Here is a 27,216-nt window from a genome sequence, read left to right as displayed (position 1 = left end):
CTGAAGCTGTGCCGCCCGACGCTCAGCTTCTTACACAGGCCGAAGTCGGAGATGACGGCGCGCACCTGGCCGTGTGCGCTGCGCTGCGAGATGAGGATGTTACACGGCTTCAAGTCTCTGTGCACTGAGAGGGGAGAGATCGGGGTGTCCTGAGACAGGAAGGCCAGGCACCCCCCTAAATAGCCACAGAGACCCTACATGGCCCCAAGCAGACGAAGGCCCCTCGGGCAGGGGTGGCCAACTCCGGTCCTCAAGGGCCATCAACAGGTCAGGTTTTTAGAATATCCCTGCTTCAGCGCAGGTGGCTCAATCAGTGGCTCAGTCATAATGACTGAGCCACCTGTGCTGAAGCAGGGATATCCTTAAAACCTGACCTGTTGGTGGCCCTTGAGGACTGGAGTTGGCCCATCCCCTGCCCTAGAGGGAGATACAAGACTAAGGCCCAGATCCACTAAGGGGTGCTAAGCTTTAGCATGCAAATGAATGTGAGTAAGGCGCGTGCTAACCCTGAGCCTCCGCCTGCGGATCTGTACCCAAGAGCATTAACTACAGAGCTATTCGGAAGGGCACCCAGGTAATGTCACTGTATATCTTTCACTTGTCAGAAGAGCTGAAGCCCATAAAAATATGATCTCCATAAAGTAATAACATACTTGCATTAAATTAAGGTTACCCAACTCCTGGGTGTCTTTTCTGAGGCCTTGCTCTGCCGATAAGAACCTCCTGGGGATGTTATGTGAAGGTAACAGCCCACCTCTTGTGTGTGTTACAGGGACAGCGATGTTAATGAGGACGTGTGTGCTCACACCACCAGGTAATAGCAAGGTGTGTTACAAAGTTATTGTCCCTCCGTCCTCACCGATGTTCAGGGAGTGCAGGTGAGCGAGTCCGGACATGGTCTGATGTAGCAGGGTCACTGAATCCAGGCCGGAGCGCGGGAACGTGGGATTCTCCACGTACTGCAGGGAGGAAATGTGACAGGTGCGTCTCACATCCATATTATCTGACACGTGGGCAACACTGCAGCTTCCGTGCAACCTACCACTGCTCACACTGCCCCCCCCACACTCACTGCAGCTTCCGTGCAACCTACCACTGCTCACACTGCCCCCCCACACTCACTGCAGCTTCCGTGCAACCTACCACTGCTCACACTGCCCCCTCCACACTCACTGCAGCTTCCGTGCAATCTACCACTGCTCACACTGCCCCCCCCCCCACACTCACTGCAGCTTCTGTCCAACCTACCACTGCTCACACTGCCCCCCCACACTCACTGCAGCTTCCGTGCAACCTACCACTGCTCACACTGCCCCCTCCACACTCACTGCAGCTTCCGTGCAATCTACCACTGCTCACACTGCCCCCCCCCCCCCACACTCACTGCAGCTTCCGTCTAACCTACCACTGCTCACACTGCCCCCCCACACTCACTGCAGCTTCAGTGCAACCTACCACTGCTCACACTGCCCCCCCACTCACTGCAGCTTCCTTCCAACCTACCACTGCTCACACTGCCCCCACACACTCACTGCAGCTTCCGTCCAACCTACCACTGCTCACACTGCCCCCCCCCACACTCACTGCAGCTTCTGTCCAACCTACCACTGCTCACACTGCCCCCCCCACACTCACTGCAGCTTCCGTGCAACCTACCACTGCTCACACTGCCCCCCCCCACACTCACTGCAGCTTCAGTGCAACCTACCACTGCTCACACTGCCCCCCAACACTCACTGCAGCTTCCGTGCAACCTACCACTGCTCACACTGCCCCCCCACACTCACTGCAGCTTCCGTCCAACCTACCACTGCTCACACTGCCCCCCCCCACACTCACTGCAGCTTCCGTCCAACCTACCACTGCTCACACTGCCCCCCCCCACACTCACTGCAGCTTCCGTCCAACCTACCACTGCTCACACTGCCCCCACACACTCACTGCAGCTTCCGTCCAACCTACCACTGCTCACACTGCCCCCCCCCACACTCACTGCAGCTTCTGTCCAACCTACCACTGCTCACACTGCCCCCCCCACACTCACTGCAGCTTCCGTGCAACCTACCACTGCTCACACTGACCCCCCCACACTCACTGCAGCTTCAGTGCAACCTACCACTGCTCACACTGCCCCCCCAACACTCACTGCAGCTTCCGTGCAACCTACCACTGCTCACACTGCCCCCCCACACTCACTGCAGCTTCCGTCCAACCTACCACTGCTCACACTGCCCCCCCCCACACTCACTGCAGCTTCCGTCCAACCTACCACTGCTCACACTGCCCCCCCCCACACTCACTGCAGCTTCCGTCCAACCTACCACTGCTCACACTGCCCCCACACACTCACTGCAGCTTCCGTCCAACCTACCACTGCTCACACTGCCCCCCCCCCCCACACTCACTGCAGCTTCTGTCCAACCTACCACTGCTCACACTGCCCCCACACACTCACTGCAGCTTCCGTGCAACCTACCACTGCTCACACTGCCCCCCCACACTCACTGCAGCTTCCGTCCAACCTACCACTGCTCACACTGCCCCCCCACACTCACTGCAGCTTCCGTCCAACCTACCACTGCTCACACTGCCCCCACACACTCACTGCAGCTTCCGTCCAACCTACCACTGCTCACACTGCCCCCCCCACACTCACTGCAGCTTCTGTCCAACCTACCACTGCTCACACTGCCCCCCCCACACTCACTGCAGCTTCCGTGCAACCTACCACTGCTCACACTGCCCCCCCCCACACTCACTGCAGCTTCAGTGCAACCTACCACTGCTCACACTGCCCCCCAACACTCACTGCAGCTTCCGTGCAACCTACCACTGCTCACACTGCCCCCCCACACTCACTGCAGCTTCCGTCCAACCTACCACTGCTCACACTGCCCCCCCCCACACTCACTGCAGCTTCCGTCCAACCTACCACTGCTCACACTGCCCCCCCCCACACTCACTGCAGCTTCCGTCCAACCTACCACTGCTCACACTGCCCCCACACACTCACTGCAGCTTCCGTCCAACCTACCACTGCTCACACTGCCCCCCCCCACACTCACTGCAGCTTCTGTCCAACCTACCACTGCTCACACTGCCCCCCCCACACTCACTGCAGCTTCCGTGCAACCTACCACTGCTCACACTGACCCCCCCACACTCACTGCAGCTTCAGTGCAACCTACCACTGCTCACACTGCCCCCCCAACACTCACTGCAGCTTCCGTGCAACCTACCACTGCTCACACTGCCCCCCCACACTCACTGCAGCTTCCGTCCAACCTACCACTGCTCACACTGCCCCCCCCCACACTCACTGCAGCTTCCGTCCAACCTACCACTGCTCACACTGCCCCCCCCCACACTCACTGCAGCTTCCGTCCAACCTACCACTGCTCACACTGCCCCCACACACTCACTGCAGCTTCCGTCCAACCTACCACTGCTCACACTGCCCCCCCCCCCACACTCACTGCAGCTTCTGTCCAACCTACCACTGCTCACACTGCCCCCCCCACACTCACTGCAGCTTCTGTCCAACCTACCACTGCTCACACTGCCCCCCCCCACACTCACTGCAGCTTCCGTCCAACCTACCACTGCTCACACTGCCCCCCCACACTCACTGCAGCTTCCGTCCAACCTACCACTGCTCACACTGCCCCCCCACACTCACTGCAGCTTCTGTCCAACCTACAGCAAGAAGAGAGGTGTAGATGTATAGCACTGCCGCAGTTTCCAGCTCCCAGTGAAACCGGAAAAATGATGAGGTAAGCTTTCAATTGAAAAACAGGTCAGGTTTTATTGCAGGGTGGTGCAGCAAGGGGACAACGGAGCAACACTAACGCACCTACGCATTTCGTGCACTAGGCCTTGATAAAGTGCCTAGTGCACGAAACGCGTAGGTGCGTTAGTGTTGCTCCGTTGTCCCCTTGCTGCACCACCCTGCAATAAAACCTGACCTGTTTTTCAATTGAAAGCTTATCTCATCATTTTTCCGGTTTCACTGGGAGCTGGAAACTGCGGCAGTGCTATACATCTACACCTCTCTTCTTGCTGTATACCTACCTGGATGAAGAGCACGCCCTGGATATCGAGGAGTCCTGCTAGCACCAAGGTAAAGGGCCATAGTGCCCTCACATATATGTATATGGTTACCGGTGCCTGTTATTACGTTCTATTGGTTACTAGGAGGGGCCATCATGGGGTTTCTTTCTGTTTGGACAAGTGGACCTCACTAGACTCCTAGCCCCTACCTGACAGATTGCCACACCATTTATGGACTTTCTCACGTTATCCAGTATTATTCACATATGTCATGGAGGAATTCTGACCGATTTTGACGCATCACAAACACGTTTTTGTTCTGTCCAACCTACCACTGCTCACACTGCCCCCCCCCCCCACACTCACTGCAGCTTCCGTCCAACCTACCACTGCTCACACTGCCCCCCCCCACACTCACTGCAGCTTCTGTCCAACCTACCACTGCTCACACTGCCCCCCCCCACACTCACTGCAGCTTCCGTCCAACCTACCACTGCTCACACTGCCCCCCCGCCCCCCCACTCACTGCAGCTCTTACTCATTTTCTGCAGGCCTCTCTACATTCTCACTATGGTCTCCATTCAGCCCTCCCCCGCATCCTGCAGACTTTCTATCCTCCCTTCCATGCTGCCGGCTCCCGCCTCCCCTCACCTCCTGTAGGCTCTCCATACCTCCTGCAGGGTGGCCACACACAGCTCCAGTGCAATGTAACAGAACAGCTTGTCGCTCTCTGTGCAGTAGTAGCGGATCACATTCGGGTGCTCGTCAGATTCGCGCAGCAGCTGAACCTCCCGATCTGCCAGCATGAAGCTCTCCGGTAGGATCCTCTTCACAGCCACGGACCGTCCATCAAACCTGCCCCTGCGACGGAGACGAGCACAGGGCGTGATATCGCATGTCCCAGCATTCTGCCTATATGGCCACCATGGGTTACACCATCTGATTATAGGGCGATTCCCAAGTACTTCCAGCCAAGGTCCCAACCGCTTTGCAAGGTACGACAAAGCCCCAGCCATGGTCAATCACTCACCTCTTTCTGTTGGGTTGGGTTTCTGTCTGGTGGGGTTGTCAAAAGTCAAAATGAAAATGCAACAAACGCCTGTTACTTTATCCAAGGTTTATGAGCAAGGAAAGGGTAGGGGTTGTCAGGAAGGAGGTATAAACCGGGAGCTGGTAATGGGGGTGACATGTGACAGTGGACATGTGGGTGAAGTATGGAGATGTGCTAGGGACATTAGGGCCATTCCTCTCACCTGAACACAAAGGTGCCACCGGCTCCATGACCCAAAACCTCTTTGGGGGAAAAGGAGATTTTACCCACTACAATCTCATCAACATCCCGAGCTGCAGGAGAAGAGCACAGTGACACAAACCTTTATTACACAACGTGGCGACACGCATTATATATAGTGCAGTTAGAGCACAGTGACACAAACCTTTATTACACAACGTGGCGACACACATTATATATAGTGCAGTTAGAGCACATTGTCTGCAATACCCAGCTGCTTATGGGACTTTGATTCACTCCGGTGGCCATCATTCCCACAACCTACGGATGTACTCAATGTCTTAAACTAATGGTCGTGCGCAGACGAAACTGGGCCAAGATCCGCCCGCTCCGAGCTGTGCGCTCACCTGCTGAGTCCTCGCTGTCTGCGCTCTGTCTCTTGGTGCCATTAGATTGAGTATATTCACGCTCCCCAGTGGCGCTCCCTGCACCCTGCTCTCTCACCGGCAGGAGGGTGTCAGCGTCGCTGGGTGACACAGTGGGAGACGGAGGGATTTCGGAGACTGGTTTCTGCTGCTCCTGCAGCCGCTGCAGTTTCTCTTCCAGCTGCTGCTGTAACTCCCGCTGCTGCCGCCGCTGCTGTTCCTGCATCTGGGACAAGCACAGACGTTGCAGGAGCCCACGCAATCAATTCTGCGTAACCAACCGCGTGGCACGGACCTGTCCGGGCGTCCAGGCAAATACTTTCCACGGAACAATGAAACCGCAGAATTATACAGCACTGGTTACATCATGCACAGGAAGGAGCAGTCACACACACACAGGAAGGAGCAGTCACACACACAGGCAGGTTATGTCCCTCCCACCCCTCTCCTAAATTCACTCACTTTGGGGTAGGTGAGTGCAAGCAGCACCCAGCCTCCGAGAAGCACCGTAACGATGCCCGCGGTGAGCAGGTCCTGTGCAGAGGAGTCCGGGGTAACAGGGTCTCCCTTCTCTCTGCTCTGATCCGTCCTCAGGCGCCCCTCCCTGTCACCCTGCGGGAACCCATCCTGATTCTGAGGTGTCAAGAACTAGAGAGGATGGAGACAAGGAGAGGCGCTGTGAGTGCATGTATCCCGCCGGAAGCTCTCCAATGAGAATGTGATATATAACCCAGACACACTGTATCCTTGTGACAAAGACCTCACAGCTGCACTGCGCTACATCAACATTCAGTGACCACGATATCCCACTTTGTCTTACCTAATCCACAAAGGCCCCCCCCTACGTACACCTCCTTCTGCTTGGGACTGTCTGCTGGTGAATACAAACCTCTTTACAGTTAGCAGCGCATACTATACAGTGGCATGTAGCGCCATCTTGGATTTACCCATCACATGATGCCTGCAGGAAACCCCCTTACGCTCTGAGCCTCAAAATAGAACATTCTCATGGAAAGGAAGGAAGTAGGAGCGGACCAGCAGGCACCTGGGTAATACTGGGTTGGGATAATTGGCATCTAAATATGATCACCTGTCTCCCCCAGTTGGAAGCTTGAACTCAATGGGCATTTGTATTGTTTCAAACCCCTAGGGCAGGGCTGGCCAACTCCAGTACTCAGGATATACCAGCTTCAGCACAGGTGGCTCAATCAGAGGCTCAGTAAGACTGAGCCTCTGATTGAGCCTCTTGTGCGGAAGCAGGGGCTGATTGAGGCACCTGTGCTGAAGCAGGGGCGGATTGAGGCACCTGTGCTGAAGCAGGGCGGATTGAGGCGCCTGTGCTGAAGCAGGGAGAGATTGAGGCACTTGTGCTGAAGCAGGGAGGGATTGAGGCACCTGTGCTGAAGCAGGGAGGGATTGAGGCACCTGTGCTGAAGCAGGGAGGAATTGAGGCACCTGTGCTGAAGCAGGGAGGGATTGAGGCACCTGTGCTGAAGCAGGGAGGGATTGAGGCACCTGTGCTGAAGCAGAGATATCCAGAAAACCTGACCTGTTGGTGGCCCTTGAGTACTGGAGTTGGCCGCCCCTGCCCTACGTTACTACGGATTACCATTACATGTACAAAGAAAGCTTTTTACCTGTAGAAAGTCACATTATTAACAATCCTTCACACTTTCTGTGTATCTATAACATCTGAAATGGACTTGTAACCCCTTGAAGGCCATTGAAAAGCGATAAGTTGCTGGCACCTCTGGCCTTCAAGGGGTTAAAGTTTTCTGCCTAATCTATGCTCTATTTTGCAGCCAAGAGCTGCTTTATCCTGGGATTTGCCAAACCGCCACATGTGCGCAGGACGCAGATTGCCGTGGGCGCCACTGCCGCTCTCTTACATCATCAAAGAGCGTCCGGGGGGAGGGGCCTCTGATGATGGTCTCTGTGTCCCTCTGCAGGGTCTCGGGGAACGTTCGTAGCATGGTCGTGTGAACGACAGGGGGTAACTCATGGTGACCTGGGGGACAGACAGCAGGAGGGGCCGGGTTAGTTGTAACAAAGCTGCAGCACTGCAGGAGCTGGGTGACCTTTAGGTAATATCAAGTTGTGTGGGTGCGAGGGGGTATTGGCACAGTAACCTGGGTGACCCGGTGACCGATTTCTCTCTCTGGCACTATCACCTGGGCCGTGCCTGAGCTGCGGTTACCCAGCTGTAAGTGGCCGGTGGAAATAATGGCTCCTTTCCATACTCTGAAGGCGGCCATCCAAGTCATAGGATAAGTGTCAAGTATGTGAGAGCGTACGAGAGCGAGCGTGCGAGAGAACTAGATCCCTCTCTCCCTCCCCATACATACATTATAAGCCAATAAACCAAGGCTTGAACACACGTGTACCTCAAAACCAGACACGCCATCAGCCTGCGCGTATACACGTCTAATACATATCATGTCTCCTTTACAAACGCTGTAGGATTAGACTATTAGGGTATGGGCAATCTGCGTACCCCTAGAGAGCAGCAGGTCCCTACGCTGGACGTAGGGCGGAGTATGCCCTTCCCCCCATTGCCCCTTTCTCGGTGGTCATCTCACCTATGAGCAGCCACTGGTTGTGCACAGAGACCACGCTCCCCTGTGGGTACTTGACATCGGTGCTGGGCGTTACCTCAAACCCTCGGGACTCCTTCAGAGTGACGTCCTGCGTGGTGGGACCCTCTACCTGAGCCAGGGTGATCCCACGCGGCTAAGGTAAGGAGGAGACAGGTACAGCCAGTCAGTGACGCCCCCCGCCTTCCCCAAGGTCCCACTGGGGTTCTATGTCAATATATTTGAGATTATATATATATATATATATATATATATATATATATATATATATATATATATATATATAATACCTAGACTAGTCTCAAACCTGCTTAGCCATTAAGACCAGCCTCACACTGATGATACCCATCAAGGTTGAAACATGTCTGTGAGTGGGTTTAATGGCTTTGCATCTCATCCCAGCCTCTGTCTAAAAGCTGTATTTAAAACTGCATGCATTGGCTTGAGCATTTGCTTGTGTAATACGAGCTTGAGACAAAAGGTGGCACTGTGTGCTCATTTGCATGTCATTTCCCAGAATCCCTTGCTGCAGTGGAAACGCTGTGTGCTGGGCGATAATGGGGAAAGACAGGGTTGCAGACCTGTCTAAGACATGCAAATGAACATACAGTAATATTTACAGTTGCTATATATGGATAGATATCTATCTATCATTTCTTAAATCCCACCAGAGTTGATCTGCTTCAGTGTCACTCTATACGAGGAGTGGCCAACTCCAGTCCTCAAGGGCCACCAACAGGCCAGGTATTAGGGATATCCCTGCTTCAGCACAGGTGGCTCAGTGGAAGACAGAGCCACTGATTGAGCCACCTGTGCTGAAGCAGGGATATCCTTAAAACCTGATCTGCTGGTGGCCCTTAACAACTGCTGGTCACCCCTGCTCTATGCCGAGACGCATGGTCTCCCTTGAGATACTTGCTACCTTGCCCCCCACCCGCTTAAGAGCTTGGAAGCCTCCGCACTATAAGAAGTCCCACTGCTTCTTGCAAATATAATATTGCTGCGAGGTCACAGATGTCTCCGCAACGACAGAGAATCCACCCACCCGGGCGCTTTGGTTTCTTTTTTCGCCGGACAAGTCACTCACCACGACAGCGACGCCCTCGTGGATCAGCGAGGAGGACGCGTAGAATCCGCTGGCGTGTTTCCCCACATACAAAGACGGCCTGTGCCCCAGAGAGAAACGCAAAGGGGGGTGTGAGGTCCAACCGGGCGGTACGCAGCTCGGAGACCGAAAAGTGGTGGTGATGAGGACACGACTTTAGGTCGTGAAGGAACTGAACATTTAATATGGGTACAAATATTCCCTCTGCAGTGCCCTGGGAAGGGAGTGGGAGGGAAGGGAAGGGAGTTGGAGGGAAGGGAGTGGGATTGAAGGGAGTGGGAGGGAAGGGATTGAAGGGAGTGGGAGGGAAGGGATTGAAGGGAGTGGGAGGGAAGGGAGTGGGAGGGAGTGGGAGGGAAGGGAGTGGGAGGGAAAGGATTGAAGGGAGTTGGAGGGAAGGGAGTGGGAGGGAAGGGATTGAAGGGAGTGGGAGGGAAGGGAGAGGGAGGGAAGGGATTGAAGGGAGTGGGAGGGAAGGGAGTGGGAGGGAAGGGATTGAAGGGAGTGGGAGGGAAGGGAGTGGGAGGGAAGGGATTGAAGGGAGTGGGAGGGAAGGGATTGAAGGAAGTGGGAGGGAAGGGAGTGGGAGGGGAGTGGGAGGGAAGGGAATGGGAGGGAAGGGATTGAAGGGAGTGGGAGGGAGGGGAGTGGGAGGGAGGGGAGTGGGAGGGAGTTTCCGAGGCAAGAAAAACGTATGGACGGCACTCACAGCAGATGTGTCTTGGTGCTGCTCAGCTCCTGCACCGCCCGATAGTTCCACTTGATGAGCCGGATATCATGCGCGTTGAAGGTCAGGTAGCGCAGGGTTTCCATGGCCACGTTGAGATGCGGGAGACGCCGCAGGCTGTCCTGGTGCCACAGGAAGACCCCCACCACGGGGGAGCCGTAATTCTGCATCCACAGCACCTCCCCGCTGCCCCGGTCAGCGGTGACCAGCAAGCCTTCCCCAGTGGAGGTGAAGTGAGCCATCTCTGTGCAGGGGGCAGGGAGACCCCGTTACCATCACTAACCCGGGGGGTGAGCAGTCCTCAAACCACTCCCCTCCCAAAAAGGTCAGGTATTCAGGATATCCCTGCTTCAGCAGAGGTGGCTCAAACAGTGGCTCAGTGAAAGACTGAGCCACCTGTGCTGAAGCTGGGATATCTTGAAAACCTGACCTGTTTGGGGGAAGGGGTCCTGAGGACCGGAGTAAAGAACCCCTGCACTAACTTGTAATACATAGAGACATTCACCCCCAGAATGTTCACAGCCCCCCGATATCTCCCCACCAGAGTGGTCTCCTGTAAACGCATGCATCACAGTCTCACTGCCGCACCAGGGGTACAAACAGGAGCACCAGATTCATCAAAAGTGGAAGAGTGCCACTGAAAGCCACGAGGATTTCTCGCTTTAACTAATCCGGGTGCTATTTTTTTGCCCCAGTTTGGCAGCCGGAAGACTTTAATAGATCACCTGATTGGCTCACACAGTCAGAAATGGCTTCAGCGGCATTGAGATCCCAACTTGCCACATGTTAATATCAGCCTAGGTTGGCTGAATGTCCCTGAATTTTGTGGGAGGAAACAAAAAAAGGAACTACACCCTCCCCCCCCCCCCCCCCAAAAAAAAATCACCTCCCCCGAGATACATTAAAGATAACGCTTATACGAGGTGTCCTCCAGCTGGGAGCCAGTCCCTACTGTGTATTAAAGGAAGATTGGGGTGCTTTGCAGAACAGGTAGGTATCCCAGGTTATGATGTAGCCCGGCGCTCCCTCCTACCCTTTGTGGGACCCCTGGGTTGGACGGGGCAGTTATTTAACGCGTCACCCTCGGCCCGAGCAGCACTCACTGTATTCGTAGCTCTCGTCACACAGAGGGGCGGAGTAGTCGTGGTACGTGGCGTTCCAGCGCAGCTCCCGTGACTTCGTGTCGTACATTGTGATCATGTACTCTGCACAAAAAAACAACACAACTGGGTTGGGCAGCACACGGCGGCTGAGCTCAGAGTCATCAGGCACATCCGTCCAGAGCCCGGTCCGATCCGGAGTTCTGCAAGCGGTGGCGGATCCAGGAACCAAAAGGGATTGCAAACTCTTCAGGGCCGGGTGTCCCTGCACCTGCCCAAACGGCGCTGCACTGCGCTGCACGCGCTGTCGGCGCCGCGCTGCACGCGCTGTCGGCGCCGCGCTGCACGCGCTGTCGGCGCCGCGCTGCACGCGCTGTCGGCGCCGCGCTGCACGCGCTGTCGGCGCCGCGCTGCACGCGCTGTCGGCGCCGCGCTGCACGCGCTATCGGCGCCGCGCTGCACGCGCTATCGGCGCCGCGCTGCACGCGCTATCGGCGCCGAGCTGCACGCGCTATCGGCGCCGAGCTGCACGCGCTATCGGCGCCGCGCTTTTTTTGCGCCGCGCGCAGCTATCGGCGCCGCGCTTTTTTTGCGCCACGCGCTATCAGCGCCGCGCTGCACGCGCTATCAGCGCCGCGCTGCACGCGCTATCAGCGCCGCGCTGCACGCGCTATCAGCGCCGCGCTGCACGCGCTATCAGCGCCGCGCTGCACGCGCTATCAGCGCCGCGCTGCACGCGCTATCAGCGCCGCGCTGCACGCGCTATCAGCGCCGCGCTGCACGCGCTATCAGCGCCGCGCTGCACGCGCCATCAGCGCCGCGCTGCACGCGCCATCAGCGCCGCGCTGCACGCGCCATCAGCGCCGCGCTGCACGCGCCATCAGCGCCGCGCTGCACACGCCATCAGCGCCGCGCTGCACACGCCATCAGCGCCGCGCTGCACACGCCATCAGCGCCGCGCTGCACACGCCATCAGCGCCGCGCTGCACACGCCATCAGCGCCGCGCTGCACACGCCATCAGCGCCGCGCTGCACACGCCATCAGCGCCGCGCTGCACACGCCATCAGCGCCGCGCTGCACACGCCATCAGCGCCGCGCTGCACACGCCATCAGCGCCGCGCTGCACACGCCATCAGCGCCGCGCTGCACACGCCATCAGCGCCGCGCTGCACACGCCATCAGCGCCGCGCTGCACACACCATCAGCGCCGCGCTGCACACACTATCAGCGCCGCGCTGCACACACTATCAGCGCCGCGCTGCACACACTATCAGCGCCGCGCTGCACACACTATCAGCGCCGCGCTGCACACACTATCAGCGCCGCGCTGCATACACTATCAGCGCCGCGCTGCACACTATCAGCGCCGCGCTGCATACACTATCAGCGCCGCGCTGCATACACTATCAGCGCCGCGCTGCATACACTATCAGCGCCGCGCTGCATACACTATCAGCGCCGCGCTGCACACTATCAGCGCCGCGCTGCATACACTATCAGCGCCGCGCTGCACACTATCAGCGCCGCGCTGCATACACTATCAGCACCATGCAAGACAAATATTATTATTATTGATCGAAATTCAGCTTTCATTAGCCTGGACTCATGGCTATTGTCCCTCACCCACACCTACCAATAACTGCCATCTACTGCACTTATTCCCTCACCTGTTGCCTGCAAGTCTCCCAACGTACCGATTAGATTGTAAGCTCTCCGGGACAGGGATTTCCTTTCCGATTGCCTGACTTTGTTACACTTATTGTATGATCGTGTCCTGTACGGAATGGTCTCTGTGTAAAGTGCAGAGTACACTGTGGGCGCTAGATAAATACGATGCAATATTTTTCAGTAACCAAACGGCTCCAGTTCTGCACCCGGCAGAACCGAACTCTTCCGACATGAGACGTTTCCATTTTAAAACAGCCCGGATAAAAAAAACTAGCGTGCTTAGCCCAAGGTGTCGGCGCTGCTGTTGCGTTCGTTCTCTGCTCCTTACACGCGAGTAATAATCCGCCGGCATGCGCGCTGCAGTACTCACGCGTGCGCCCGATGTACAGCAGGGGGGATGACGGGCAGAGCCCCTCGGAGGACTCCGTGGACAGGGTGGTCTGCTTCTCGCCCGATTTTGGATCCACAACAAACCAGGAGTCCTGCTTCTTCCCTGCAATACAGAGAGAAGGGCCGCACTACGGAGAGAGTCTGGAAACCTCCGTGTAAGGACCCGGGGGGAGGGGCGAGAAACATGGCAGGGTCCCCGACCCGATGGTCGTACTGCAAATCAGCACGGTCCCGGGGAAAGAAGGGATTTGTTTTGTTGCTGCAGGTTTCTTTATCCTATACGGGGCATGGCGAGAATGATTAGAGAGGGGATTTTACCCAAGGTGTGCCTGGGCCGCCGCTACAGCCAAAGCAAAAATCGGAGATTTCAAAGTGCACTGTTTGTTATATATATATATATACACAGTATATGGAACCCCATTACCTGCTCTCGAAATACACACTCAGAGAGGAGGCTCCCTGGCGTGAGAGAGCATATCTATATAGGAAATAAAAATATCACGTGTGCGCGCAATCACATCTCAGGCAAGTCTGCAACCCTGCCCTTCCCCATTATCTCTTAGCATACAGTGCTTCTACTGCAGCTGGGGACTCTGGGTAATGACATGCAAAGGAGCACACAGCGTCACTCTATTTCTTATCCATTATAACATGGATCCCTATAAGATTATGCCTGCCGCAGTACACAGCTTTTCAGCACTGCCTGGGTTAAAGAAGTACACACACACACACACACAATATATGTATACCCCTCCTCTGTATACAGACATGGAAGTGCGGTTACCTGTATACAGGATTCCATCGGAGCTGCGGCAGGGGGAGGACTGGACCAGCTCCGGGATGGTAAATGGCAGTTTCTACGGAAGATTAAACAGCAAAAGTGACCAGCCCGTGTTTGCAGATCCTACTCTACATCTCCGCGGGACTCTCCCCCTCCCCCAGGCCCAATCTCCCTCCCGCCCCCCCAAACTCACCATCAGCCCCTCCTTGTTCCTCCCCCCTAGGATGTACAAGCTGCCGTCGCTGGGGTCCGGCAGGAAGGCCGCTCTGTGAGAGAGAGGGGGGAGCCCAGCGTCACACCGCGTTAACCCTTTCGCTGCCAGGGTGGCCCGCACCCCAACAGGTTCACTCTACCCCCCCTCCTCCTTTTCCCGCTTCCCCCACCTCCCCCCCTCTCTCAAATAACCGCAGCGTCATATCCACTGGACACAAATTAAGTTTACGGGACATTTTTCTAACTACAAAACGTTGTAGGCCAGAGCTTAAAGAAATGAACGAAGCGCAATGGTTACCTGCATTAACGGAGAACAGAATTACAGCCCTATTTCCATGAATACTGCCAGTTTTCTGCCAAGAACCCCCAAACTCTCACAGATTCTGGTCCCCTTTAGAACGGAGCGCGGTTCTCACATGTCGTTTCATGTCCCACAAGCTCGTTCGTGTTACATCCTTGCACTGCAGAGGTTGGGTTGTCTTTACCTAAAATCGACCTGTAGGGAACGCTTGAACCTCGCCCCCAACCCCCTACCACCCCCCCCCAATGCAGAAATGAAGGGTTCACTTACTCAGGGACATATAGAGGGATTTGGATAACAGGGTCTGAAAAACAAAAAAGGGGTGTGGGGGGTCACTCACAAGGACGAGACCTTCTGCAATGTTCCGAGGATCAGTCCCTCCGAGGACAGTGCTGCACTTAAAAAAGGAGCTGTTGCCGCCAGGGGAAAGAAAATGGCTACATCATCCATCTCGGCTTCCCATTGGCCGACATGAGGGATTTAAATAACTAGAAGTAACCCAAGGCACCTACGGAGGGTAAGGATCTCGGGGGGCAGGGGGTCCCCGGAGCTGAAATTAACGCGGTTCAGCTCCGGAGAGACCCTCTCCTAAGGCGGGGGCGGGGCACGTGGATTGCTCCTTGAAGAGGTTAAATATAGCTGATTGACACCATTACATGACTGAGCTGAAGCAGGGAGATCCTTAAAACCAGACCTGCTGGTGGTGCTTGAGGATTGGCGTTGGCCGCTCTTGTAGTAGAGTCTTGTAATGAGGGCGCATAAAACACCCCAAATTAAAAGGGCTTGTTCTAGAATACGGGGCCCCTGGAGTCAACACAGAATAAAACAGGGCCACATAACTAAATATGTAAACAACAGAAATGGGGGTTGTCTCGCGCGGGTAAGAACATTTATAATATGACCCCTGACTCTGGCCACGCCGCAGTGATCATACCATCCAATAAGAGCCGCTGATGGTGTATTTACACTAAATGTGACGTTTTTCATATATTTCTCCTTGTGGTAACGCAAACCTTTCAATAACTTGCGTTATTTTCCCCGTCTTCGTGTATCCGATTTAGATCGTAAAGATTGTGGGAAAGACATCCCATGTATCGGAATTATTATTCGCAGACAAATACATTTCTATGTATGTTAGCATACGTAATACATATTAGAGGGAGTGAATGCTTATGGTACTAAGGAGTGCAGAGTATCGCCACTGTGTGTTTCACTTACACACCCAGCGTATCCGAGGATCTGTGTAATTACACTCGTCCAGCCTCCATATTGTATCGAAACAGAAAGACAGGGTGTATAAAATAAATGACAATATTGTAGAACCCTTTCTAAAGATAAGAAAGCTCTGCTCCAATGTTTAATCTATTTAGATTCCTTTTCAGTCTAGCACAGGAACGCTACTTTTAAACGTCACTTCTGGTTCTGATCCGTTGACCCAATTTCAATCCCCCAGCTGCACCAGTGAAGGTTCGGGAGATGGAACGAGACGGAGCTCCCAGCCTCCCCTGATGAAGGCCGACGTGCGACACGTGAGCCTCAGTTTCACGCACGGGAATCGCCTCTTGCCCAGGAGGCTGCTGGGATGATTCTTACCGTCTTTCAGGGTCCACAGAACGTCTCCGCTCCGCTTGCTGACAGCGTGAAGGCTTCCGTCCAATGTGGACACAAAGAGCAGGGACTCCGGGGAAGAGATGGACGGCACCGCATTACACTGCAACACAAAAGGCCACAGTCAGACAATGTAACACAATGAGCACAGTGATACACAAAACAAGACAAGTCCATAATACACTGTGACACAAGCATGCCACTGACACAAGCATCACGCGCACAGGGACACAAAGCAACACAAGCATCCCACACACAAACACTACGACACAAGCATCACACACCGCAACCTATCATCTCCCACACAAACTGCTACACAAGCACCCCACAGACACAATAGTGCAGCATTAAACGTTTCTGGGCTGTATCATGGGTTGTGCTGAAGGCGGGAGGAAAAGCAGCTTGTAACAAGGGAGGCATTTTGAACAGCTCATAAGAACAGCTCACACCTCGCTGCTGCCCTGTGTTTGCACAAGGGGTGGGTAATAGTGACTGCAAACAATGCAACACAAGTGAAGCTGACCACATACAGGATATTTGATATTTCACAACGTAACAGAGGTGTGTGTATTGTGTGTGTCCGTCAGCGATGTGTCTGTTAACGACTTGCCCAGAATCATCCTATTTACCCCTCGCCAAACCTGTGACCCGCACGGACAGTCACTAGCACAGAGAGGGGCACAGCCAGAGGCTCCAGCAGATTCCAGCCCCGCAGAGCACACAGTGAGGGCACACACATCACATGTGCCAGGACACACTGAACTCCAGACCATGTGTCCCAGCTTTATTCCTACGCTGAGTAGTCAGCTGCACAATTTAAAAAGAAGCAATGCTAACATTGTTTGTAATGGGGTAACCAACGGCAATAATGCAGAGAGTTGGGAACAGTGTGAGAAGGGAGTCACTGCCCCACAGAGCTTACAATCTAATGAGTGGCACGTTTCTTGGCACATCATTGTTATAGGATAGATATATACATACACTGATTTTATCCTATCAGCATCTAATTTATTCAACTGGCTATTGTATTATGTATATATGTATATAGCGCTTCACAACAGTAATACACGTGCCAATCATATAAATAACAAGTAATACAAATATCACACACAAGTCTCCTCCTCACTTTTTAAGCTTTACACTCTTCTGCCCCTCCTTACATCTCAGCCCTAATTTCTCGCTTTACACCATCCCAACTCTTGCATTCTGCTCAAGGATGTCTTCTCTCTACCCCTCTTGTATCTAAAGCCTTCTCCTGCCTTAAACCTTTCTCACTGACTGCCCCACACCTCTGCAATGCCCTCCCCCTCAATATCCGACTAGCACCCTCTCTATCCACCTTGAAGACCCACCTCATAACACACCTGCTAGAAGGAAGCATGAGTAGCTCCATGGCTGATAATTTACACCTCATACATAAACCTTGGCCCCTTGCAGACACACTTACTAGAACGCCCTTCTACTGTCTCTGTACGTACTTCCTACCAATTAGATTGTAAGCTCTTCGGAGCAGAGACTCCTTTTCCTAAATGTTACTTTTATGTCTGAAGCACTTCTTCCCATTGTGTTATTTGTATTATTTGTTATTTATATGATTGTCACGTATATTACTGCTGTGAAGCGCTATGTACATTAATAGCGCTATATAAATAAAATAAGATAGGAGATGGGGCACACGGATTTCCAAAAATATGAAAATTTATTAAAGCATAAGTGTATGCTTTAATAAATTTTCATATTTTTGGAAATCCGTGTGCCCCATCTCCTATCTTTCTTGTATGCCGTGGATTGGACACAGCCGATCGTACATGAAGGGAGCACCGGTAACTACCGATTTCTTTATTACATTGTGGTGTGCAGCATTTATTCCTTGTTTTATTGCTATATAAATAAAGACATACATACAACACATAATGGGAGGGAGGGCTTCAGACATAAAAGCGACATTTAGAAAAAAGGAGTCCCTGCCCCGAAGAGCTTACAATCTAATTGTATTTCACTTCTTCTAAAGCTTCTGCATGTTTAATGCACCCAGATTGTGTGCAAGAATTTAGACACGGAAAAAGTACAATCAGTGAGAGAGGCAGACAGACAGGTGCTGGGGAACCACGCCTGCGGTGACGTGTATACACAGAGGTTCTGTATTACAATCCTCCTGCTGCTAATGAGCAAATATTGATTTAGACATGGAAACGTTCAATAAGAATCCAACATCGCCTCACATTTCCGTGGACGAAACAGAATATGAACAGTATCCGTGTGGGGAGCGGGTCAGCTTCCTCATCATCGCAGGTCTGAATGTGTCTCAAACGTTGTAGAGATTTAAGATACTATAATATGTCATTATATACATGCAAAGACTACTGTACATACAGGCCAGCGGCATAGGTGCTTCCAGCAGAGAAAGGGTGAGTCTGCGGCCAGAGCACGCGTCTGAGCGATCTGTGGACTCCGTTGACGAGCGCGACAGAGAGGCGTGGCCGTGACATCACCAAGCTAGTTCGCCCTCATTGGCTCACGTGACGCGGCTGTCACGCGATCAAATGGATTGGTCTCCTACAAATCCTGCCGAGCGTGTCGCATGGCCGGACTGGTGCACCTACACGAATTTGTCCGTGCCGCGTGCACTATGTCCGCAGCCTTAGGGCAGGTCCATACTGCCTTCACCCGCACCTGTGTGACGTCACCTGCGTGAAGCGGGTACGTTTTTTGTCCATGCTAGATGCGCTGTAGGGGGCGTGCCTAGGGGCGTCACGCAGCTGGTTCGCCCTCATTGGGCGAACCGCTCACGTTACCTGCCCGCCGCGCAACGCACGCCCCCTCCAGCTGCTGCCCGCGCGTTCATTGCCTTAAGGCAATGTGATCGCGCCCCACGCGGATGCCTCTGCGCGGTCTGCGGCAGCATGGACTGAGCCTTACTATGCCCAGAGGAGATTTCTTGGTAGAGCGGTCACAGGGAAAGAGCCACAGAGTCAAATGCAAAAAACAAGGGTTACTTAATGGTGTACGATCTAATGCAGGGGCGGCCAAGTCCAGTCCCCAAGGGGTCACCAACAGGTGAGGTTTGGGGTAGACGGACAAGCATTGAGCACATCCTGTATATTCAGCTGTAGAGATGCAGATCTCTAATCCTGTACTGGAGCACGGCCAGAAATCAGGGGGGCTCCGAGGGCTGGGTAAAGGGATCACCCAGTTTCCCCAGCCTCCGTGGAAAAGGGACTTGGGAGGAAGGTAGCACACGCGCTCAAACAAAAAGGGGGAAAGTGGGGTACTTAATCGCCGGTGCGCTGGTTCTGGGGAGCTCCTGATGTCCCAAATAGATCCAGTGAAGAAGAAGAATCAGGCACCCGGTCTTAATCATCAAATGAAAAGGGGGTTTATTGTGCCGAGGAATCCAACGTTTCGCTTGGAAGGGGCACATTAAACCCCCTTTTCATTTGATGATTAAGACCGGGTGCCTGATTCTTCTTCTTCCCTGAAAAGGGACTTGGGCTCATGTTTACTAAGCACTTTTCTCCCATAGGAGACCTTGCTGCCCACTGGCTTGAATAGGCTGGGAGGTTTCTTCCCGCGCTGAAAGGCTGCTTAGTAAACATGGGCCCGGATCCTTACCTCCGTTCTGCGGATGTCAGAGGGCAGAGCAAGGCTTTTCAAGAACATGTGGCGTTAACCCCTTCCAGTCCTGCAACGTACCGCTGCTGCAAGTTATGATGCAGAAAAGATGCAGATAGAAGAAAAAATGATCACTGGTGGCCATCTTTAATAATCCCCAGGGGGGCGGGGGGGGGGGGGGTTTGGGGGCTCAGAAAGAAACTACAAGAAAATTTAAACAGTGAAATAAGTAATCGCACATGTCAAAATGTCTCAATATACTGTATACTGTGTACAATTGCATCAAATTACTGTTAACCCCTTCACTGCCAGAGGAGCATGGCGGGATTACGATACGGACAGGAAAATCCTTCAAAATCTAAAAAGGGTCATAACGGTTCAATTCTGAAACAAGCAAAATAAAAAATGTTTACTTTTGGGGCTGAATGAATTGTTATGTTGTTACATTTCACAAAAGGTTCCCCAGAAGTGATGTGGGTGGCTGAAACATTAATTTCATTTCTGAGGTTAAAATAAGAAAAGGGGATGGGGCTCCCTAAAATAAGTGTCTCACCCCCCCCCCCCCCTTCTTTAAAATGGATTTGTAAATGTAAAAAAAATTATGCGGGAAAAAAAATATATATATTTATTTTTAAAGCAGTGGTACTTTCTAGTACAATTACACTTAAAGCAGCGCTCAAACAGTAGCAGGGCTGTGTAAGGTGCCCTTACCTGCAGCAGTTGTGTCAGACAGAGGCCAATGGTCAGCCAGAGAGAGGGGTGCAGAGCTGTAGGAGACATGATGATGGGTGCTTCTCAGCAGCAGACAGGATGTCTATGGCTTCTTTGCTGCTCATCATCTCTTGCTCCAGCTGGTGCAGTGGCAGTGTCACTGTCCCTCCATGACTCACACACACACTGCTCACAACGGGACTCCTGGCGACTATCTGATGTGTCACCTGTGGCACTGCAAGTGGTGTGAGGCTCAGTAGGATGTAGCCAGGGTGGCTGCTCCTAGAAGTAGTTCCTGGAGTGGCAGGTCCTGGTTACTCCTGCTGAGGTCCTGTCCCTCTCTTGTGCAGGCTCAGTCTCTCCCCCCCTGTGCTGCCCAGACTCTTCTTACAGCTGGATATACAGGTTCCCTCCCTGACTGAGGCTATTTCAATACTATTTAATCAATAACATGCAATAAAAGTGCCAATCCTGGGTTAACTGCACAGTTGTCCATGATTTAGAAGGGACAGTTGATGGCCCGCACAGGTCTCCCTACTTAGATGCACATATTCCAGTGTGACTAGTGCAGGTGATGTTGTAATTACTGGTTGTGATGTCCAGTGTCATTGTCTCTCTGCCCAGAGCCTGATCTGCAGGGCACAACAACACCTCTCCCACCTGTCTGCCTGCAGGCTGCCCCCTTTACATGACTGGCAGCACACTGACCAATCACCGCATGGCATCCCCCTGCTCAAGCCAATAGCAGAGCAGGGAGGGCGTGGCCTGCCAGCCCCAGGAAGTGAGAGCAGCATGTTATTTGTGGACACGTGGAGGTGATGAAAGTCACTAGTAGTGATCAGGGGAGAGAGAAGGACCCAAGGGGTGTATGTGATAAGATCAGATTGTTATACACTCATGCTGCCGCTCACTCATGTGGAAATACAATGTGTTAACCCCTTTATTGCCAGGATTCAAATAATATGACACACTGAGTTTTGAAGCAGGCAAGCCACTGTATCTCCCTGTGCCTTAGGCACCAAAAATCATAGATTGTAAACTCTGTGGGGCAGGGATTCATGCCTGCAAAAATTCTATGTACAGCGTGTACACAAGCGCAACACAAGAACAAAATAAATTGCAGTGTCTCTGGCACTTAGGGTTTTAGGAGTGGTGTGTAGAATACATACACAAACACTTTGTGGGTAGAAAATAGATACCACTAGTCACATAACATATGCAGCTTAATAATAAAAAAACACCTTTCTGCATAATAGGTACAGCTGGTCTTACAGAAGCCAAACACTTTAGAGTTGATTTGAGTACCTGCAAAATACTGGTGTATTTGGCGGCTATGAAACTGCTCTGATCCTTTTAAATTGGTGTTCACAAGAGTGTACTGACTGCTTTGACCACTTAGCATAATATAAAGAAATTAGGTTAGCCGTTATGGGATCTCTCTGCGCAATGCTAAAAGTGAGTAAAACGAGAGGGAAGGAAACAGGATCCTGTTGGAGACACTCCCTGTGCAAGACAAATAATAGCCGAGGTCCCTGAAACGTTCTGCTTCAATTCACCCATTTGGCTTAAACAGTCTCATTGTTCCGTCATAAAAAGAAAAACAAAAAACCCTTGATTGTACATTAAAGCCAGAAAGTCTGATCCTGTATATTATACTTGTTGCTGAATCAGGAGGTTAAGAGCCCTGTGTTTATTAATGAACATTTTAATTGCATCTCATTTAACGCCGCCACCCACCTGCCCCCGAGAAACCTATATAAGTTGAACTCATATAACGTTAGTATCTAGTCCCCCGAGTATGGCCTGCTATATTTTTTTTGCCTAGTGTTAAAAAATATATATTATGTTCTTAATATCTAGCTTCTGGGGTTACCATGGTAACCTTAAAACTGCTCTGGGGAGAACCCAGTGCTTCATATTACAATAACGCCAAAATGAGCATCATATTTACAAAAATAAAAAAGACTGCGCTGGAAAGAAGAGATCTCTAAAAGTGAGCACAATTTAAATGCCACGGACATGTCAGCATTTGGAATATAGCATTGTTACTCTACGCCAGAAAAGTAGGAGTCACATATACTGAACATAAAAAGGTTTATTGACAGGTGCCCCGACAACAGTTAAATACAAACTGGGGGGCATGAGATTTTCGGGGAGGGGGGGAGGGGCGCGGCGCTTAGAGGATATATAACCAAGACGTCCCTTCTAAAATAAAACATTTGTTTATTCAATATTCACTAATCCTTAATATTTTTAGAGGTAGATTATTTTGCTGGCTCATTTACATAAGAATGCTATACTTCTAATGTATGTATATATGTATGTATGTCTTTATTTATATGGCGCCATTAATGTACATAGCGCTTCACGGCAGTAATACACGTGACAATCATATAAATAACAAGTAATACAAACAACACATAATGTGCTTCAGACATTAAAAATAAGTTAGGAAAAGTAGTCCCTGCTCCGAAGAGCTTACAATGTAATTGGCAGCTAGAAAAAACGCACAGAGACAGTAGGAGGGCCCTATATTATACCCCTTATACCCATGCTTATATCATCTTATAGGGCAGTGTTTTTCAACAGGGGTTCCGCGGCCATCCCTAAAAGGTTCCCTAAAATTTTTAGATCATTTGAAAATTGTACCAACCGAATACAGAAGAATTTACAATGCATCTGATCTCAGACGTGCTATTAGAGAGGGTTGGGGTTCCTTACAATGCATCTGATCTCAGACGTGCTATTAGAGAGGGTTGGGGTTCCTTACAATGCATCTGATCTCAGACGTGCTATTAGAGAGGGTTGGGGTTCCTTACAATGCATCTGATCTCAGACGTGCTATTAGAGAGGGTTGGGGTACCTTACAATGCATCTGATCTCAGACGTGCTACTAGAGAGGGTTGGGGTTCCTTACAATGCATCTGATCTCAGACACGCTATTAAAGAGGGTTGGGGTTCCTCACAATTTCACAATATAATTATAAGGTTCCTTAGTAAAACATGCTGAAAAACACTGTTATAGGCTACCTGCTCCTTAATTGTACTAATTCCAATGCAACGTTACAAATACCAGAACTAGCTGGTCGCGTATGCGCACGAGCAGCCAGCAAATGCCGATCGCGCATGCGCAGTTGGCACTCGACAGGGGTCCAGAAAACCAGGACAGCAGCCAAAAAAGTCAGGACAGAGTCCTAAAAACTGTGTCTGTCCAGGCTAAACTGGGACATCAGGTCACACCACCTGTCTTCTTCTATCTCCTGGTTTTGCCGGATGCAGAGAGAAAAGCAGGGTCTGAAATTTCTCCTCCAGCCATTAGGTGGCGCTGCGCTGCGCGGATAAATGGCGGTGTCCCTGCGGCGAGGTCGCGGTAAAACAGCAGCGGAGTCAAATGTCCCAGACTCCCATCAGATCGCTATTTTCCAACTGCAGAGTCTGATCAGAGGGGGGTAATAAAAAAAGAATCACATTTGATTAACATATATACTTGACTCATAATGTGCACATTATTTACAGTGTGTGAATATTAAAACCCCGGTGGTGGGGACCGGACAAACTCGTATAGAAAAAGAATAAAACAGCTAGCTGGGTGCGCTGTTGTACCCCACAGGTAGTATGTATATGGTAACCTCACTCTTAGAGTGCTGGTTCAATGTTACCTTTTAGAAAAGTATATGTATACCCATACTTAGCAGCAGTATATTGATTAAATTGTAGATATGTATTGGGGGGGGGGGGGTATTTTATATATGTATTGGGGGGGGGGTTGGGGTATTTTATTTATTGGGGGGTACTTAATATATGTATTGGGGGGTTGGGGTACTTTATATATGTATTGAGAGAGAGAGAGGGTGAGAGACAGAGAGGGTGAGAGTGAGAGAGAGGGTGAGAGTGAGAGAGACACACAGAGAGAGAGAGGGTGAGAGAGACTGAGAGAGAGAGAGAGAAGGTGAGAGAGACACAGAGAGAGAGACAGCGAGGGAGAGAGAGACAGAGAGAGAGAGAGGGTGAGAGAGACAGAGAGAGAGAGAGACAGAGAGAGAGGGTGAGAGAGACAGAGAGAGAGGGTGAGAGAGACAGAGAGAGAGAGAGAGAGGGTGAGAGAGACAGAGAGAGAGGGTGAGAGAGACAGAGAGAGAGAGAGGGTGAGAGGGTGAGAGAGAGACAGAGAGCGAGAGAGAGAGAGAGAGAGAGAGAGAGAGAGAGAGAGAGAGAGAGAGAGAGAGAGAGAGAGGGTGAGAGAAACACAGAGAGAGAGAGAGAGAGAGAGAGAGGGGGTGAGAGAAACAGAGAGAGAGAGGGTGAGAGAAAGAGAGAGCGAGAGAGGATGAGAGAGACAGAGAGACAGAGAGAGAGAGATAGAGAGGGTGAGAGAGAGGATGAGAGAGAGAGAGAGAGAGAGAGAGGGTGAGAGAGAGAGAGGGTGAGAGAGAGAGAGGGTGAGAGAGACAGAGAGAGACCGAGAGGGTGAGAGAGACAGAGAGAGAGAGAGGGTGAGAGAGACAGAGAGAGAGAGAGAAGTCAGGAGCGGGCAGAGACACACCACGTGTGCTCTGCCGCAGGAAGCGGAAGCCCCGCCCCCAGGCACCCTGGTCCTGCCCCCCGCCCCCAGGCACCCTGGTCCTGCCCCCTCCCCCCCACGGCACCCTTCCTTCCATCCATTCCCACATGCCGGGCCTTGGTGAAGGATGATGCCGGGGGGCGGGGCTTAATGCTGGGACGCAGGGGATTGGCCAACAAGGTAGGAAACTGCCGGGGGGGGGGGGGGGCATTAAAAAAAAATTCTTACCAGCCGGGCTGCTGCAGTCTCCTCCTCTGCGCCGCCGCAGACTCGCGCATAGCACACGCAGCTAATTACTCGCGCACCGCTGGCGATGCTAAAAAAAAAAACGGGACACATGGAGAAAAAACCGGGACATTTCCGGGACACACAGGAAACCAGGACAGCACTCGAAAAACAGCAGTAATCCATATGACAATCATATGTAACGGGTATTCCCTCTGGCCTGACCCACCCCATCTCATATTGGCCCCTGTGGTCTAACCAGTCCCTATTACATAGTCGTGTCTGGTGGTGCACCTGTAGGCAACAGGACTCCTGAGTCTCCCGCATGATGGTATTTGGGGATTGTCAACCCAGACAGGTAGCTGAGGTAGTGTGTGGGAGTCTTACTTATATCACATGCAGCGCCTCCACCTCATCAGGATCTATGCGTCCGCAGGGAGAGGGTCCTGATGAGGAACTCCTTGGTGGTGCCTTCCACTGGAGAGTAACTTCACACTCACACAGTGGGGGTATCTTTGAACAGGGCATCTTTATTGATCTCGTATGGGCAAGCTGCCCTTCACAGCCAGTTGTCTCAGCCGCACATATTGCTTTGCTGTCCCTTTGACAGGCACGCCCTCCCAATGGAGTGGGATCCCCTCTCCCCGTAGGGAGATCTCCCCTGTGCCAGGTCCCTGGACACAGTGTGGCTCTTATCAAGTTAGATGTAGAAATGGACCACTAGTTACTGCACTAGTGGATCCTTCATTCCCAACGCACTCCAACAACTCAGCAACAACCTAACTTTGGGCAGTGCTGTGCCTTATGTACTTCAGGAGCTGTCACAGCTCTGATGTCACTAACTGTGGACTCAGAGCATGTAGCCACTCCCACCCATACATAGGGCACCTCACCAGGGTGTGAGGGCAAACCTCCATGATTACTGCTGGCATCCCTGTAACTTACCAGGTTTACTGCCAGCTGGGGAGACAACTGCAGACCATTTTACATGCATGGCTACAATCTCCCCCTGGTGAATCCCCTAAATTTGGTGTACCTTTTTCCAGGATGCACTATAAAATGGAACACATAATTAATCAAAACAACATTACTGTTTTCATAATTATTAACAGTGTAGCGCTCACTGACCGGCAGAGGGCGCTCAAGGTTAGAAACAGACCTCACTATTCTGTCTACCTAATAATAGTGGCGAGGGTCTGGTTTCTTCACCTCCCTACCTGCCATGTCGGTCACGGTGATGCTATATTCCCGAGGCAAGCCACTCTCGTGTCTATATACAGCCTTGTGCATGTATATCTGCGCCCGATGCTCCATACTCGCATTAGCTGAGAGATTCTCTCTTAGGCTCTGCGCCCAATAATTTTACCCCTTTTATTGATCATGTACAACTCTATGTCTTCTCTGAGCCACCTATCCCTGTGATCCTCTATCTCCTGCATGAGGAGTTCGGGGACATAGGGGTACTCTAGCCCATGTGAGCTTTTGTACTTAGCTACAATGGCCCTTTCTGTTCGACTGGCCCTTATCAGCTTAGTATTGCCCGCTCTCCCTGGCAACACCCATGACAGGGGTTCGTCCGGTTCCACCGGATCCTCACGTTTACTGGACCCCAATGGCTCTATTAGCCCTCGACTAATATTGTACCACTGGTCCTGTATGGCTTTCAACCGATCCTCCTCGGTAAATTCTCCCTTGGCCCACCAATAGTCTACCACCCCATTTCGCTCCAAGATGAACCGGGTCCTAGCTAGCCAGGCTTCATACCCCTCAAATAAGGGGGCCCACCACTGGGTCTCCTTAACCTCCTCTGGAGCGGACTCCACTGACTCCCCCTCTTCTAGCTCCCCCCAGGAGGATACTCCGGATGTCCCGGTAGACCGGGACTGAGATCCTACCCTCTTGAGCCTACTTTC

At 52.2% G+C, this 27,216-nt stretch overlaps 1 protein-coding gene across 2 annotated transcripts in view; it reads right to left on the bottom strand.

Moving 5' to 3' along the window:
- ERN2 (endoplasmic reticulum to nucleus signaling 2) overlaps positions 1 to 21,194 on the bottom strand; it is a 29,855-nt gene extending 8,661 nt beyond the window's left edge. Inside the window, exons 1-17 of one of the 2 annotated variants that reach the window (XM_075565648.1) lie at positions 20,518 to 21,194; positions 16,180 to 16,297; positions 14,857 to 14,890; positions 14,266 to 14,338; positions 14,076 to 14,148; positions 13,272 to 13,394; positions 11,236 to 11,337; positions 10,115 to 10,376; positions 9,388 to 9,466; positions 8,286 to 8,436; positions 7,596 to 7,714; positions 6,169 to 6,354; positions 5,689 to 5,932; positions 5,304 to 5,394; positions 4,722 to 4,911; positions 860 to 959; positions 1 to 124 (exon numbers count right to left, since the gene is read on the bottom strand). The exon at positions 1 to 124 is cut by the window's left edge and continues 76 nt beyond it. In XM_075565648.1, coding sequence (XP_075421763.1) covers positions 1 to 124; positions 860 to 959; positions 4,722 to 4,911; positions 5,304 to 5,394; positions 5,689 to 5,932; positions 6,169 to 6,354; positions 7,596 to 7,714; positions 8,286 to 8,436; positions 9,388 to 9,466; positions 10,115 to 10,376; positions 11,236 to 11,337; positions 13,272 to 13,394; positions 14,076 to 14,148; positions 14,266 to 14,338; positions 14,857 to 14,890; positions 16,180 to 16,297; positions 20,518 to 20,586 — 2,138 coding nt within the window. In that variant the 5' untranslated portion in view covers positions 20,587 to 21,194. Of the gene's footprint in view, positions 125 to 859; positions 960 to 4,721; positions 4,912 to 5,303; positions 5,395 to 5,688; positions 5,933 to 6,168; positions 6,355 to 7,595; positions 7,715 to 8,285; positions 8,437 to 9,387; positions 9,467 to 10,114; positions 10,377 to 11,235; positions 11,338 to 13,271; positions 13,395 to 14,075; positions 14,149 to 14,265; positions 14,339 to 14,583; positions 14,795 to 14,856; positions 14,891 to 16,179; positions 16,298 to 20,517 lie in introns of those variants that run through there. The other variant, XM_075565649.1, reaches the window with a different exon arrangement.
- Positions 21,195 to 27,216: the final 6,022 nt, after the last annotated feature.

Source organism: Ascaphus truei, chromosome 11 (assembly GCF_040206685.1).
Source record: "Ascaphus truei isolate aAscTru1 chromosome 11, aAscTru1.hap1, whole genome shotgun sequence".
Lineage (NCBI taxonomy): Eukaryota > Metazoa > Chordata > Amphibia > Anura > Ascaphidae > Ascaphus > Ascaphus truei.
This window is presented reverse-complemented; position numbering and strand designations above follow the sequence as displayed.